The sequence below is a fragment of the Vipera berus genome, assembly GCF_964194415.1.
Source record: "Vipera berus genome assembly, chromosome: 1".
In the NCBI taxonomy this organism is placed as follows: Eukaryota; Metazoa; Chordata; class Lepidosauria; order Squamata; family Viperidae; genus Vipera; species Vipera berus.
The window spans coordinates 335,073,796-335,091,665 of NC_138202.1; the positions used below are offsets into that span (position 1 = coordinate 335,073,796).

Below are 17,870 nucleotides of genomic sequence, written 5' to 3' on the forward strand. Positions count from 1 at the left end.
AACTTGGATACCTTCTGTAGGGCCAAAGTAGATGTTCAATGAATGTTGCCACTTCATTCCAATTCTGCAAATTCCATTACACACTTGCCTCAAATGCTCCAGCAAGTTCTACTAGCACTGATGAGGAGGTTTGGAAAGCATGGACAGAGGGTCACCTGATTTCACACATAAAAACTATGATTTCCATAGTCTGCCAGCTATTTGGTGGAGGGAGCACTGTTTACATGGAGACAACGGGAAGTGGGAAAATGTGAAGGGAAAAAGCAGATTAGAAATGATAGAAAATATTTGTCGGATGGTAGATAGTGGTGGTGGTTTGTTCTCCGAGTTTAGCTTCCAAGTGTTTCATCACCAGGCTTGGTGACATCTTCACCAGCCATTTGTCTGAAATGGTATAGGGTTTCCTGCCTGAGCAGGGGGTTGGACTAGATGACTTCCAAGGTCCCTTCCAACTTCTTCTTCTTCTTCTTCTTCTTCTTCTTCTTCTTCTTCTTCTTCTTCTTCTTCTTCTTCTTCTTCTTCTTCTTCTTCTTATTATTATTATTATTATTATTATTATTATTATTATTATTATTATTATTATTATTATTATTATTATTATTATTATTATTATTATTATTATTATTATTATTATTATTATTATTATTATTATTCAGCGGGCCTTTGGTTGAAAGTTAAAACAGATTCCTAGTAAGTAAGTCACAGCTACTGATGGTAAGTATCTGCAAGCTCAGAGCTGGCTAAGGTCACAGGTTGGTCTGCCAAAAGGGCAGATGTGAGGGTTGGAAAAGAAGGTTAGGGACAATGGCAGATACCAGAGCACAATGATAAAGAGAAGACTGCAGAGGAATTGCTGGGTGTTCCCTTATCAAGGACTGTAAAAACTAATTTGTCACCAGTCTATGCTGCCTTGTTGAGACCTGGCTGATTTGTCAGGCACTATATAGAGCTGGTTCCTCTATTCCAGGGGTCTTCAAACTTGGCAACTTTAAGACTTGTGGACTTCTACTCCCAGAATTCTGGGACTAGAAGTCCACAAGTCTTAAAGTTGCCAAGTTTGAAGACCCCTGCTCTATTCCTTATGGGAATAAAGGAAGGTGTCAGAATCTTCACAGGTAGAGAATTGTCACTTGTCTTGTTTGCTGAGGCTGGGAGGCCCAGTGAGTCTGCTGGTGTAAAGGAGGATATCAAGCTTCTAACTACTGCTGCCTATCCCATTTCTCTCACTTAGTTTGAATATTTTATATTTGAGGATTTTTCTCTTATATGCTTTGTCTGGACTGCTAAAGAAGGGCTTTTTGTTTTCAGCCCTTGACCCTGAATGCTTAAGAGTCTGCAGCAGGTTTTCTACATCCTTGGAGTCCAATGTTTGTTTGCTGTTACTCATGTGTCAGCTTCCCATCCTCTGTCTATAGGGGACTTTGCCACATGGATTAACTCTCTTCTTTCCATGGTATGCGGTGAGGGCTAGGATTTCCCTGAATAGAAATGCTGATTGTGCCAACAGCCATCTGCTACCTAGAGCCCAGCTGGAGAAAAGTAAAAGCAAAAAGATAGGAAAAAACAAATGCTGGATTTAAACTAGGGTGTGTATAAAAAGGGATGGCACTTTTGTGTTAAGAGAGTGCAATCAAACTTCTTGAAGTGACCTCCAGGTTCACACTGTGGAGCAAGGCAATGTGGTGAAAGTTTGTGCATACAGGGTAGTGGCAATGGGCACATGGTTAGTGGTAGATTGGAAGAGAAGAGTACAAATTCTGAGCTCCTCTACCAATTGTAGTCATATTCACTGGCATACAGTTCTCAGTCTACTCCACCACCACCTACTATTCAAAACTCTACCACCAACCCTATTCCATTTACAGTGCACATTTAAAGTATCATTAAGGAAATTTACATTATTCCTGCAAATCCTTTCCCTTTTTTATCAAAGTGCTTAAATTGGGAGAGACTGGAGGGGAGGAGTCAGAACTCCCAAACTGAAAAATGTAAGAACAAAAAAAAAGATAGTCTTGAGGAGTAACCTTAGAACAGGGGTGTCAAACTCAATTTCATTGAGGGCCGCATCAGCATTGCAGTTGCCCTCAGGGGGCCAGGTGGGTATGGCCAGGGTGGGCGTGGCCTACTGGGTGGGCGTGGCTAGAGTGCGTATGGCCTACTGGGTGGGCGTGGCCAGCTCTACATCGTTCGCATCAAGGGTACCTATGGGGGCCTGGGCAGGAGTGGGACAGATCTGAGGGTCTCTGGCAGAAGGAGGGTCTCTGGGCCAGTGCCAAGGCAGTGGGGGCCGTTCCCTCACTGTTTCCAGGATGGCTTCGCGGGCCACATGAAACCACTTTGCGGGCCGGATCCGGCCCCCAGGCCTTGTGTTTGACATGTCTGCCTTAGAAAGACAGAAAGGAGAGTAATGCCATCTAATAAACAGGTGGATCACTTTTGATTTTGATTGTGGGCTCATCTGGATTTTATTTTAGAATAGAAACCTGAATATACATACAGATCCATGTTCTAATAAATCATGCATGTAGATAAGGGGGATGCTTCCTTTACCTATGAAATAATAGCAACAATCCTTTACCAAAGTTCAGCAAAACCGAAAATACAAATATGGAACACCTTCTAAACCCAAAAGAATAAAGCAAATGAAATAGAATATGTTCAGAGATTTTTGTCTCACTTGTTGCCTCATTTTCATTGCAACCATGCAGAATTTGGCTAGTGTAATAGGGATAACATGGTTGACTTCTAAAAGGAGAAGGCTGGTGATAAGAGCATACCAAAATTGGCTAGTTTGAAGACAACTGCAAATCATGTAATTCTTTCTTTCTAAGAACTGGGGAATGGAATGGAAGCATCAGCAGTATGGAATCGCCCAGAGGGTCACAAAATAATTTGTGAATAAAGAATTGGGAAATGACAATTATTGTCATACTATTATATCTCTCTTAAGAAAATGGGGAACAGTGGATTGTATTTTAATTGATGCAAAAATGTTCCCCTTTCTGTTACTTTTTCCTCTATTTCCCCAACACATTTAAATGGACTTCTGGGCAATCTAAAAGCAATGTCCTCTTTGCAACTTGGTTTGGCATCAGATCCCAGCAAATAAATGTTTATCCATCCAACCAGAATAACCACAGAGAGAACTCCTTAGTAAGGGGCTTGTCCATGTCATGATCACCTTCTCTATTGTATCCCTCAATAGAAGACTCTCTCCAGGTAACTATTCAGAAACATTCCTCTGGGGTCTAGTTTTTCACGAATACAACAGAACTTCTGAAAATCTGGGTACATCTTCTCAAAATCCTTCCGGGTACATGTATGGGCCTGGTGACAGAAAATACATTTTATGATACTGGTCTTGAAAATGATGTCAACAAGTATAGGATCACATCATCTACCCAGAAATAATTCACCTGTTGCCCTCTCGATGTGATTATATTGGCTATGGATGTTGCAAGTTGTAACCCAAACTTTGGGTAAGCATCCTTCAATGATTCCTGATAGTAACTACAGATGGATGATACTGTAAAATATATCAGTCTATATATATATACATCTATCAATCTGCATGTCTTACTTTAGTCTGCTTAAAGTACTTAGCCTGAATTGGTTGTAATCTCTCAGTTTCTAATATAGCTTCTAGGGACACTTACAGGATCTACCAATACCTCATCTGCTACATTTCTTCCCTGCCTGATTTTGTTTTTGTAAAGTATAACAAGATCTCATAATCTGAACTACAATTTATATTTCCAACATACTGTCGGAAATAAATGCCAGAGGCATTCTTAGGAAATAGAAAGATTGCTATCTGCAGTTCAGTGCTTGCTTTCAAAGTTTATGTATTTGTTTGAATATTTTAAAGCAAGATACAAGAGAAGAGTTGTGGATTTGTATAGTTTTCAGTTGGACACACTGAATACATGTATGTGAGAAAAAATAGAAAAATACAATTTAAGAGATGGAAGATAATCTGCTCCACATGCAGGATCCACTATTGTGGCATTTTCAAGAAATGGGCATTCAACCTCTTCAAACGCCTTCAAACCGGTGGGAGAGTCCACCATCTCCCCTGGCGGTCTACTCTTTTGCTGTACAGCTTTTATCCGTAGTATGTTTTTCTTAATCTAAATCTACATCCTTCTAAGATAAGCCAAGAGGCAGAAGTTCTCAAAGACATCAGGGATGTTCATATGAGAGACAGTGAAAAAAATGTCAAGGTGGTAGCATGCAGTACAGTGTGGGGAAAATGGGTGGGACTTTGATCTTGCAGACAGCAGTTTCACTTATTTCAAATCTCACTTTAGATTTGTCTGTGTCACTTACAGTTTTAGTGCATGCAATGCAAGGGCTGGAAAATCATAGAGATATTGTAGTCTTCCTGCCACCTTTTTATTTAAAGAAATATTGCATTTTAGCCTAGCTTGTGCAAGAAAATAGGTCCCTTGAAATTGTATGGCCTTGAAATTTCAGAGCAGTTTGCTCTTTTTTTTTGGACCTAGATCAACCAATTTTCGTATTCATTTTATTTTTAATTATAGTCAAAAACTCCAAATCTATAAGAGCTGAAGCTATTGTGGTAGGAACCAACAATGCTAGAGCCAAACAAAATTGTTACATAGCCCTGAGCAGATGCCTTAGTCTTCCTATCTCAAGGCTGACAAAAGAATTATCAGAACTGTACTGACTTTAAAAAGGTAGGAAAAATGGTTTGGGATTTAAACCCTGGAGCTGCTGAATTCTGTGTCCTCTTCATGTATATGACTTCTGCAATAAAGCAGTTATTCTAAGCTGGGTTCAGCAGGGGCCTGCTTGGAGCCTGTTTTGAAAACTGTAGGATGGTGAGTGTGTTGCTATGATTAAAGCTCCACTTGTTTTTCATGTATATACAAACAAAGTGGGGCTTCAGTCATAACGCCATTTTGCAGATCTTGTGACATCCATCCGTGAAGACCCTTAGAGTTGAACATATGAAAGTTCTGTTGTGAGGTCACTATTAAATGTATGGATGAATCCTTGAAGAGCCTTGGTGGAGCAGTGGGCTAATGCCTCCTTAAGTAACACCAGCTGCCTGCAATTAGTGCAGGTTCGCATCCCACCAGGCTCAAGGTTGACTCAGCCTTCCATCCTTCCGAGGTAGGTAAAATGAGGACCCAGATTGTTGGGGGCAATAAGCTGACTTTGTAATAATGCCGCTTGGGGGGGGGGCGAAAGCCCTAATAAGCAGGCATATACATAGAATGAAGGCTATTGCTAAGCACATTGATTTGTGCTTCTTAGATTGTAAGCCGCCCTGAGTCTTCGGAGAAGGGCGGGATATAAATGGGATTAAAATAATAAAAATAAATAAATAATCCCTACATAGTAGAGATTTATTGCTATATCTGGTGGGAAGTCTGACAAAGCCCTGTGACACAGTTGGGTCCAAGGCCAGCACTTAGGAAGAACAATTATGGAGCAAACAGTCAATCTTAGTATGGTACCCAACTTTGGGACAGCACACAGGAAATAGTCGTATCAAGTCAGGCTGTCTCTCTAATTGATAAATGACTGCACCATGGTGGTACAGTAGAATGCAGTACCGCAGGCTAATTCTGCTGACTGCCAACTGCCAGCAGTTCGAGTCTCACCAGCTCAAGGTTGACTCAGTTTTCCATCCTTCAAGGTTGGTAAAATGAGGACCCAGAATTTGGGGGGCAATATGCTGACTCTGTAAATCGCTTTAAGAGGGCTGTAAAGCACTGTGAAGCAGTATATGTCTAAGTGCTATTGCTATTTTTTAAAAATTGGTTTGTGTTCTTTATGTGCAAAAATGATGTAACTCTGCAAGGGGAAAAGTGTCTGTGTTTACTAGAAGAAAAGGATTTAACCTAATACCTTTGCCCAGTGTGGTCTCCCTCCAAACTTCTTCATGACACCTTCATAGGCAAGCCAGTAGTTAAGGCGTGGAACATCTTTCCCGTAAGGCCTTGAGAAAGAGGAAGAAGCAGAAAGTGAGAATAGGGACTGAATGACTCTCCCTTCATATTTGAGTGGCTCATTACAGAGGGAAGCTTCTGCTTTGCCACATCACGACCACCATCACCCCCATTTGGAAGTCATCCTGAAGGCACCTTAAATGTGGATTCTTCGTACTGCCTGGATTTCAGATACATTTAGCCTGCTGTTTAGCTCACAAGGAGCAACTTCAGCTCATTTGTTTGATTTACAGTACTCAGTAGCTTAGTGCTATTTCAGCACTAAGGGAGGGAATGACATTTGTTTTAACCTGGCTTTTTCCCAACAAGTCAAGATCCTGCAAGCCCGCATGGTTAAACAATCTTTGTTTTTTTCTTTTCTTTTAACTCACAAAGCCGAGCATGAGAGGGAGGGCTGTTAGCTCAGGCCAGTAGGCAGTAAGTCACAGAAAGTGCATATGCCATAAACACTGGGTGACTTTGCTTTCAGCCATCTGTGAAACGGAGCGGGGGGGGGGAGAATAGTGGTTCAAAAGTAGTGGTGAGGAGAGAGGTCATGTACATTTTGTAATGTGGTAATGCTGCTGGATTGCTGTCAGCATGATTGCAAATGCAAATTATATATTCAGTAGTAGTAGTAGAGGCATGATGAGATCATTGTAGGGGGTGGGACATCTTGAAGAGCTTCCAATCTTCTGCCACAAGAAAGTTTCAGTCTAACTTTCCGAATTTACATATGTGCAGTAGTTTGTAGAATGATCTCTAGCCTGAGCTCTTCCAGATATGTTTGAACTTCAGCTCTGTGAAATCTCTGATGAGCCAGGAATTCTGGTAGTTGCATTTTCAGTAAATCTGACCAGGGAAGGCTGTTCTAAAATGACTCTTTGTAGGGAAGGAAAGTGGGTGTTGAGGAATAGAAACCTGTCTCTCCAGCACTTCTGGAGGAGTGCTGCATAAATTGACCAGTAAATGTTCATCTCACCAACAAGCACCACCAGTTCAGATAGTCCTCTGAAAAGCATTGTTCCAGACAACGGATATCTGTTACTGAGAGTGACCATATTGAATGTCACTGACAAGCATTGGGTCAGAATGTACCACTACTTCTTTTGCAGCTGAGACTCAGCTTCATCATGATGATGATGATGATGATGATGATGATGATGATGTAGCAAAGTTCATGTATTATATTGATTTATGCTTGTGAAGTGTAAACTCACTGCCAGAGTGCGGGTTCTTCAGGGTGCTTTTCTGGTGGTTGCCATCCACCCCCCCCCCAAGAACACCCTATGGACCACCTTGAGCATCCTAGGGAGGAAGCTTCTGGAAATAAAACAATGGCTACTGGTAGGAAGGCAGCTACCCTTGTTTCCTCAGAAGCTCTCTCTGTGCCAGACTAATATCATAGATGGGAGATTCTGGGAAAGAAAACAGAGGTGCTCTGCTAGAGACTGCCATTAAAGTTGAATGGAAGGTGTAGGAGTCATGAGCCTTGGTGGAGCAGTGGGCTAATGCCTCCTTAAGTAACACCAGCTGCCTGCAATTAGTGCAGGTTCAAGTCCCACCAGGCTCAAGGTTGACTCAGCCTTCCATCCTTCCGAGGTAGGTAAAATGAGGACCCAGATTGTTGGGGGCAATAAGCTGACTTTGTAAAAATGCCGCTTGGGGGGCGGCGAAAGCCCTAATAAGCAGGCATATACATAGAATGAAGGCTATTGCTAAGCACATTGATTTGTGCTTCTTAGATTGTAAGCCGCCCTGAGTCTTCGGAGAAGGGCGGGATATAAATGGGATTAAAAAAAAAAGAGCCAAAACAGGATTCATTCATCCCTTTTCAATCTACTAGTCTTTCATGTTTTAAGATCTGCCTTTTTGACCTAGGGTTAATTAAGGTTCACTTTAGTTTCCATTGGTATTGAAAGAAACAATGCCTCCAGTCACCCAGCTTGCCTTCTCCAGTTATGCCTGTCCCCTTCTCACCTGTACATAATAATGTTGATGTAACAGCTATTCCTCTGGAAACAGGGGCTCAGGAGGAGGTCATCCCCCCGGGTGAAGCGCACTTCTACTGGATAGTGGGCTACCATTTTGGGGTTGGTCTCCAATATCCCCTTTAGTTCCAGAAGAGCATCTTTTGTTTTTTCACTACCAAAAAAAAGACTCACTGGTTAAATCATACAGTTTTTTAGAATGGAGATATCTTTCCATCACTATCCATGCCTTCTCATGAGTTGTAGGAATCATAGAGATGACCCTGGAGAAGGAATCCAGAAATTGTTAGGCCAACAGGTATTGCTGATGGCCTAACAATTAAACACAAGATGGGGGAGAGAGTATGAGGAAGAGACTTAAACTCCCCGGTATTTATTTATTTGTTTGTTTGTTTAGAAAATGTATATTGCCACCTACTCACACATGGCGACTCAAGGTGGCTTACAGGACATAAAAACACAATATAAAAGAAGTAAAAATAAAAATAAAATAAAAATAATAAAATAATAACCTTACAGATGATCTTCCGTATTTGAAAGTGTTACCAGAATGGAACCAATTTGCAATTACAAGACTATACATCAAACGGGCAAAGGTAAAATAATAAAGATGCTCTGAATTCAAGGGTGATCACAGTGATCATCATGTCAGATAAGCTTCACGGTAAGGTCTTGTTTCAGCAAACATGGAACGGACTGAGCCTCTGAGTCAAGACCTGAATGACAAGGGCCAGAAAGAGTGGATCCTGATGTCCTCTCATCACAGTTGCTGGGATGGGTCCTCTAATGGCCTTTTTTTGGGCTGAGGAATAACTCTTTAGCAAGGGGCATGATAAATTTTATTTCACTTGTTTTCTGTTTCTTATTCCTTGAATACTTTAGACATCATCCAGCCTACTTTGGTCTGATTTCAGTTCTTCACCCTGCTGCACTGGAACCTCATTTGCAGTATTGTAAGATAATGATAAGGGACGCGGTGGCTCAGTGGGTTAGGATGCTGAGCTTGTCGATCAGAAGGTCGGCAGTTTGGCGGGTCGAATCCCGAGTGCCGCGTAACAGAGTGAGCGCCTGTTACTCGTCCCAGCTTCTGCCAACCTAGCAGTTCGAAAGCACGTAAAAATGCAAGTAGAAAAATAGGGACCACTGCGGTGGGAAGGTAACAGCGTTCCGTGCGCCTCTGGCGTCTAGTCATGCCGGCCACATGACCACGGAGACGTCCTCGGACAAGCGCTGGCTCTTCGGCTTTGAAACGGAGATGAGCACCGGCCCCTAGAGTCGGAAACGACTAGCACGCATGTGCGGGGGAACCTTTACCTTTACCTAAGATAATGATTATATGGTGACTTTTTCCTTGTATGGAGCTATAGGCAACATTTATGATGGGCTTCCCTGATCTCAGAGACCTGTTTCCTTTTCTTCTTCAACCTTTAAGTTCATTGTACTGTGGAGTTATTATTACATATTTTAGTCTAGATGTATATTCAACTCTGTGTCGGTGTGTGTATTCCTACATTATCCTATATGTATATTCAACAATATATATATTGAATTCTACATTATCAATACAAGGCAATGAACATACCCAATATTCCTATTTTCCCCATAATAACCACCCTATGTACTGGGTTATTCTGTGAGAGACTGACTGGCCCAAAGTCACCCAGATGGCTTTTATGCCTAATAAAATCCTAGAACTCACAGTCTCCTTTCTAGACCAACATCTTAACCAATACACCAAACTGACTCTCAGTCTCAAACAGTTCAGGGAGAACAGGATCATGAACACACAGTGAAATAGATTTAACTTTTGATGGTAGAGGTCTGCATGTTAAATGTCAAATATCCTACAGGTATTGTGGAATCTAGAGAGACCCATTTGACTTACATGGGAATGGCCCAATCTTGCACATGCTGCTTGAATCGACATTCATAGTTGAAGATTTTGTAGCTCAAATTCACATTTTCCACTTTGCCAGTGAAGAGGAGCCAAAAGAAGAAGCGGTTGATCCAAGCTACCAAGAAGGGCAGGAATGTGCTGAAGGTGAAGGAGAAAGAATAAGCTGAGAAGGACTAGCTCAGTGCTGGAACACCTGCTCTGTAAGCCAAAGCCCTCAGATGATATACAGTAGCTACAGCACTGATTCTCAAGCTTGGCAATCTTAAGATCTGTGGATTTCAACTCCCAAAATTCCTCAGACAGCATGGGGAATGATTCCTCTCCTGGCAGTCAGGAAAGAAAATCTTTCCCAGTTTGGCACTTTCCAAATCTTTGATTACAACTCTGTGACCACCCTTCCCCGACCTGATATAATCCAGATATGATGTGATTGCTTTGCCCATAATTTCCTGATGCCATGGCCAAGATGAGTGCCCCTAGTCAAACATTCCTGGGCTAGACTGAAAAATATCTTGAGCTTCTGAAATTCTGCTTCCCTCATTCCTACTTTGCAGAAGCAGCTGGGGCAATGGTGGTGGGGAGTCAATGCTGGAAGTCATTAAAGAGAGCTTTGTAGTGCAAGACCTTTGCTGGATAGGCAATAAAAGCCTTCACTATTGTTGCATTTAAGCATGCTGTTCATCTCGCAGAAATTATTGACTAGCACTGTGTGGAGTCTTTTTGTAGCTTACAAAAAGGATGAAAAGGAATCCATCTAGGAGTGGCAACATATGGCTAGAGCTGTTGGCATTTCTTCCATGGTCTCCTTCTTGGTTAAGTACAAGGCTAGAAGCATCAGAGACTAAACAGCTTTCTATAAATAAAGTACTGGAGAGGTTTGACGTGGGCCTGTAATCAACTTTTTTATTCATTATTTCCCTGGATGCATTCTAGCAGGCGAAGAAACCTTGCTATCACTCTTCATAGTTATTTGGCCCTTGATTTCAATAAAATAGCACAATTATGGAGAAAACTCTAACCAAACTTGGCTGATCTTGAAAACCTATGCAAAGACAGTTCTCAATTGATTTGATGAGAAACCACCAGGAAATGTCTGGCCTATGGTCTAAACTGAAAATTAAAAATAATAATAATAAAGCAATGGCAAACCACTTTAGTACAGTTGCCAAGAATACTGTCTCAATTTGTGAACACCATGCAAATGACTTTACTTTTCAACAGCTTATGGATGGATGGATGGATGGATGGATGGATGGATGGATGGATGGATGGATGATGTGCCATCACGCTGCTTTCAACTCCTAAGCAACCACATAGATTTTTCTCCTTGACAACCCATCCCTAACCCTCTTATTTCAAGTCTCCCAATGGTGCACTCATCGCCACTGTAAGTGGGTGGAGCAATTTTTTTTCTGTATCAATTCAGCAACTTCACAAAGGTGATTTCATCTTCTGCCCACCAGATGACAGCCTAAGTTTGGCTATCACACTACTAGAATAAAGAGTGAGATTTACAACAGTAGTAGGAGATTCTGCATGTGTCTGTCTATGAGTAATTTTGCTTGATTAATAGTGTGGGTACCCCTTCATGGATTACTGCCTTGTCGTGGCGAAGGGGCTTGCGTAATTCAATGAAGCTATGAGCTATGCCGTGCAGGGCCACCCAAGACGGACAGGTCATAGCAGAGAGTTCTGACAAAACGTGATCCACTGGAGAAGGAAATGGCAAACCACTCCAGTATCTTTGCCATGAAAACCCTATGGACAGTACCAAAAGGCAAAACGATATGACGCTGGAAGATGAGCCCCTCAGGTCGGAAGGTGTCCAATATGCTACTGGGGAAGAGCAGAGGGCTAGTACTAGTAGCGCCAGAAAGAATGAAGCGACTGGGCCAAAGCCGAAAGGACGCTCAGCTGTGGATATGTCTGGTGGTGAAAGGAAAGTCCGATGCTGTAAAGATTTTTTCTCCATAGGAACCTGGAATGTAAGATCCATGAATCAAGGAAAACTGGACGTGGTCAAACAAGAGATGACAAGACTGAACATTGACATCTTAGGTATCAGCGAACTAAAATGTACAGGAATGGGTGAATTTAATTCAGATGACCATCAGGTATACTACTGTGGGCAAGAATCCTTCAGAAGAAATGGAGTAGCCTTCATAGTCAATAAAAGAGTAGGAAAAGCAATACTGGGATACAATCCTCAAAATGACAGAATGATCTCAGTTCGAATCCAAGGCAAACCATTCAATATCACAGTAGTCCAGGTCTATGCCCCAACCACCAGTGCTGAAGAGGATGAAATTGACCAGTTCTATGAAGCACTACAGCACCTTATAGAACTAACACCAAAAAATGATGTTCTTATCATCATGGGGGATTGGAATGCTAAAGTAGGAAGCCAAAAGATAACTGGAATAACAGGCAAGTTTGGCCTTGGAGTGCAAAATGAAGCAGGGCACAGGCTTATAGAATTCTGTCAAGAGAATACGATGGTCATAGCAAACACTCTTTTCCAACAACCCAAGAGACGGCTCTACACATGGACATCACCAGATGGTCAACACAGAAATCAGATTGACTATATGCTCTGCAGCCAAAGATGGAGAAGCTCTATACAGTCAGTAAAAACAAGACCAGGAGCTGACTGTGGCTCAGACCATGAGCTTCTCCTTGCAAAGTTTAGGCTTAAACTGAAGAAAGTAGGGAAAAGCACTAGGCCACTCAGGTATGAATTAAATCATATCCCTGTTGAATATACAGTAGAGGTGACAAATAGATTTAAGGAATTAGATCTGATAGACAGAGTGCCTGAAGAACTATGGACAGAGGTTCGCGACATTGTACAACAGGTAGCAACCAAAACCATCCCAAAGAAAAAGAAATGCAAGAAAGCAAAATGGCTGTCTGAGGAAGCTTTGCAAATAGCTGAGGAAAGGAGGGAAGCGAAAGGCAAGGGAGAAAAAGAAAGATACACCCAATTGAATGCAGAATTCCAGAGAATAGCTAGAAGAGATAAGAATGCCTTCTTAAATGAACAGTGCAAAGAAATAGAAGAAAATAATAGAATAGGGAGGACCAGAGATCTTTTCAAGAAAATTGGAGAAATGAAGGGAACGTTTAATGCAAAAATGGGCATGATAAAGGACCAAAATGGCAGGGACCTAACAGAGGCAGAAGAGATTAAGAAGAGGTGGCAAAATTACACAGAAGAACTATACAAGAATGAGCTTAACGTCCCTGATAATCACAATGAGGTGGTCACTGACCTCGAGCCAGACATTCTAGAATGTGAAGTGAAGTGGGCCTTAGAAAAGCTGAGCAACAACAAAGCTAGTGGAAGTGACAGTATTCCAGCTGAGCTATTCAAAATCTTAAAAGACAATGCAGTAAAAGTGCTACACTCAATTTGCCAGCAAATTTGGAAAACTCAACAATGGCCACAGGATTGGAAAAGATCAGTTTACATTCCAATTCCAAAGAAAGGCAGTGCCAAAGAATGTTCAAACTATCGCACCATTGCACTCATTTCTCATGCTAGTAAAGTCATGCTTAAAATCCTACAAGCTAGACTTCAGCAGTATGTGGATCGAGAACTACCAGAAGTGCAGGCAGGATTTCGAAGAGGCAGAGGAACTAGAGATCAAATTGCCAACATACGCTGGATCATGGAGAAAGCTAGGGAGTTCCAGAAAAACATCTACTTCTGCTTCATTGACTATGCTAAAGCCTTTGATTGTGTGGATCATAACAAACTGTGGCAAGTTCTTAAAGAGATGGGAGTACCAGACCATCTTATTTGTCTCTTGAGAAACCTATATGCGGGTCAAGAAGCAACAGTGAGAACTGGACACGGAACCACTGATTGGTTCAAAATTGGGAAAGGAGTCCGGCAAGGCTGTATACTGTCGCCCTGCCTATTTAACTTATATGCAGAGCACATCATGAGAAAGGCAGGGCTAGATGAATCAAAAGTTGGAATTAAGATTGCCGGAAGAAATATCAACAACCTAAGATACGCAGATGATACCACTCTAATGGCAGAAAGTGAAGAAGAACTAAAGAGCCTCTTGTTGCAGGTGAAGAAGGAGAGTGCAAAACTTGGGTTGAAACTTAACATTAAGAAAACCAAGATCATGGCATCTGGCCCTCTCAATTCCTGGCAAATAGATGGGGAAGAAATGGAGGTAGTGACAGATTTTATTTTCCTGGGCTCCAAGATCACTGCAGATGGGGACTGTAGCCAAGAAATTAAAAGACGCTTGCTCCTGGGGAGGAAAGCCATGGCAAATCTAGACAGCACACTAAAAAGCAGAGACATCACCCTGTCAACAAAAGTGCGTATAGTCAAGGCTATGGTCTTCCCAGTTGCAACGTATGGCAGTGAAAGTTGGACCATAAGAAAGGCTGAGCGCCAAAGAATTGAGGCCTTTGAACTGTGGTGCTGGAGAAGACTCCTGCGAGTCCCTTGGACCGCAAGGCGATCAAACCGGTCAGTCCTAGAGGAGATCAATCCTGACTGCTCTTTAGAAGGCCAGATCCTGAAGCTAAAACTCAAGTACTTTGGCCACCTAATGAGAAGGAAGGACTCACTGGAGAAGAGCCTAATGCTGGGAAAGATCGAGGGCAATAGAAGAAGGGGACGACAGAGAATGAGGTGGCTGGATGGAGTCACTGAAGCAGTAGGCGTGAGCTTAAATGGACTCCAGAAGATGGTAGAGGACAGGAAGGCCTGGAGGAATGTTGTCCATAGGGTCGCGATGGGTCGGACACGACTTCGCAGCTAACAACAACAACAATAGTGTGGGATGAAATCCCTTGACTTCCAGGAGTAAAAATTAATCAGAATATCAAATATTCTGTTCAAGGTTGATATATTTTAATTCATTTTTGAAGTCTTAGAGAAGGGGTGGATAAATTCTTGAGTCACAACTAAAACAACCCAACCCAAGTTAACCTGTATAGGAAACCTCCTTGGAAGCAGAACATTTTGAGATATGAACAAGACAAATGCAGTCCTTCCATCCACCAGGCAAGAAAATTTCACTGTATTGCAGAGATGTAGAAACTAACCTGATCCAAAGAAAGAACTCCAGCAGATAATATCCAAAGGCATAATCCCAAAACCAGTTCGCTGAGGAAGAGGGAGGCTGCAAAAGCAAGAGTATTGGATTTTTATGAACTTTTCAGAAGGCTGGGGATATGACTTTTAAGCCCATGGTACTGTGAGAACCACCTATTGCTCAGTTCATCATAAACCTCAGTATATACCAACATGGAATTGATTGATTGCACTGATATCCCATCTTTTATTTTTCAGAGCTCATATAGGGGCTTATACGGGGTCCTGCCCTCAATTTACGCCAACAGCCACCACCTTGTGAGGTGTGAAGTAGTTTGGTTGGAGAGAGTGAATGATTGATCCAAACTCACACAGTGAATTTCATGGCTGGGTCTGTCTGGTCCAAGTCCAGTGCTTTAATCATTTAATTTTACTGGATAGACTAGCCTCTCTCAACTGAGAGCTTTTGAGATGGTCTGGGAACAGTTGACAGGGATTAGCATTGTAAGGTCCTATTTGTGTTGAGATTATATGTAACTTCTTGATCTATAAAGTGATGACAGTTATGATTTACCCAAGAGGGAGGTTGAATAGAAAAAAAAAGATAATGGGTACCCTCTGTTGGAAGTCTTGTTGAAATGAGTAAGACTTAGGTCACCCCATAGCAACTGGAATGTTCTTAATCCCTGCCTCCCTAGTTTTCTGTCTCAAATAAAGTTAATGATAAATTACTTTCATCACGATAGAATGAACTCACCTTGTTGGTATGATCTTGGTAGATGATGCTCACATTTTCACTGTGAGGGAACCAAAGGAAGCGGAAATACTCAGATTTCTTCAGGTGATTTTCTAGGTTGTCAAGAACCTGCAAGATGTCCAAATTGAGAGCTGAAAGGATACATCTTTAAATTGGGTGATATTGCTCAGGTTTTTAGTTTGGTTGGGCCACCTGTGTGACATGCTAAATAATTCATGTTCAAGAGTAAAATTATGAATGTAGTATTTCTCACCCTTCCTCTAGATCAGGGGTGTCAAACTGCCGGCCCAGGGGCCAGATGCGTCATGCCAAAACCGTGCCCACCCCATTGCCGACAATGGGAAAAAAGTCACAATACGTCGCGACACATAACGTGACATCGCAAGTTTGACACCCATGCTCTAAATCCTAGGTGTCAAACTCACCACATCATGTGACATGTCGCGATGTATTGTGACTCTTTTTGCATTGCCGGCAATGGGGTGGGCATGGCTTCAATATGACGAAACCAGCCCGTGGGCTGGCAGTTTGACACCCCTGTGATCCTCAAGGAGGCATGCATCATACTCTCCTCCATTTTTACTCACCGCAACAGCTGTGTGAAATAGGCAAGTTGGGTTGAGTAGTAATGACCAGCTCCCCCCCCCCAAGAGCTTCCTTGGTGAGGTTAACCTGGGTTTCCCTACTTTTAATCCAATATTTTAATCATCACACTAGCACTGCTTCTCCTCTGCAAAAAGATGATTTTTCCCCATCCTATTAATTTGCTGCAAGAAAAGGACACAAACAGTCTATAGTCTTCCTAACAGCAAGAATAGTTCAACAGTGAAAACAGCTGTCACCCCTTTCATTGGCTGGACAGTTATCTTCTGGGGACGTTTAACTGGGGTTCCTGCCCTGAATAGAGCAGTAGTTTTTAACCTTGGCAGCTTGAAGTTTCCTTTACTGGCTGGGGAATTGTGGAAGTTGCCAGGGTTGAGAAACGCTGGAGTAGAGGGTTAGATCCGGTGGCCTAAATCTTCCTTCTTGCTCTAGGATTCTATGGAGAATCCTCATCAATATGAAGAGCTCAAAAATATTTCAGAGGAACAAGAACATTCACATGGGAGTTTTATATAGGGTATATAAAATACAGTTTTTACAGCTTAAAACTACACTAAAACATTTCGGGCACCTTCTGTTATTCCCTCTTCCCCACTTTCTAAATGTTTTGCTAGCAAAATTTGATCAGTGAAACTTCATGCTACCATTGTGCATGATCAGTAGTTGTTGTATGAATTAATTGCTGCTTCCTTCCGTGAAGTTGGCTTAAAAATGGCTTTAAATGGCTTTTTAAAATAGAAAATGAGAGATTGATTAAACACAGCAATTTGAATTCTTTCTATGTGAAAGCTTACACCTTTGCTCTGGAGATGGGAGCCAAGACTGTGGAATTAATAAACCAGATAGCCAATTTGCTGCAGCGGTTAAAGTGCTGGCTTAGAATGCAGGAGACTTGTGAGTTCTAATCTCACCTTAAACCTGAAAGCTGCCTGGGTGACTTTGGGCCAGTCATTCTCTGTCAGCCCAACCCAGATTACAGGGTTATGGTTATGGGGAAAATAGGACGAAGGAGTGTTATGTATGTTACCTGTAAAGTAATAAAGATGGGATAAAAATCTAATAAATACATAAACTGGCAGCGAAACTGACACAGTTGAGGACCACATTAGATCAGCCTCTCTCAAACGTTTTACACTGGAGGAACCTTTGAAATAATTTTCAGGCTCAGGAAACCCTGCCCTCTTCTCTGAGTGCAAATCATTGCCAAAGAATAGGTTGAGTTTTCTCAACAGAATGAATAGAATAGAATAGAATAATAACTTTATTGTCACTTTGAATGTACATTAATTGGCATACATTAAAATGAAATTTCATTGCATACAGCTCTCAAAGGGTCACCACCTCTGATATACACTACATAAATATGACTGAAATAAATAAATAAATAAATACAGAATTATGCATATATACCCACAAACATTATATGACACAGAGAAACAACAGTCTAGTTCAGGTTATGTATACATGTGCATGGCGAGGAAAAACAAATCTTGTGAGTTTGCCAGACGGATGGCATAGGGAACAAAGCTATTACAGAATTTGGTAGTCCTGCTAGAAATACTTCGAAACCTCCTCCCAGAGGGGAGCAACAGAAACA

The 17,870-nt window shown here is 41.8% G+C and overlaps 1 protein-coding gene across 1 annotated transcript in view; it reads right to left on the reverse strand.

Moving 5' to 3' along the window:
• Positions 1-3,181: 3,181 nt before the first annotated feature.
• Positions 3,182-17,870, reverse strand: part of LOC308659411 (L-gulonolactone oxidase-like) — a gene marked incomplete at its 5' end in the record, with an annotated part of 42,193 nt that continues 27,504 nt past the window's right edge. The window contains 6 exons of the mRNA XM_081312987.1: positions 3,182-3,327; positions 5,881-5,971; positions 7,941-8,105; positions 9,837-9,986; positions 14,925-15,001; positions 15,671-15,778. Of these exons, the coding sequence (XP_081169113.1) occupies positions 3,199-3,327; positions 5,881-5,971; positions 7,941-8,105; positions 9,837-9,986; positions 14,925-15,001; positions 15,671-15,778 (720 nt within the window). The 3' untranslated portion in view covers positions 3,182-3,198. The remainder of the gene's footprint in view (positions 3,328-5,880; positions 5,972-7,940; positions 8,106-9,836; positions 9,987-14,924; positions 15,002-15,670; positions 15,779-17,870) is intronic.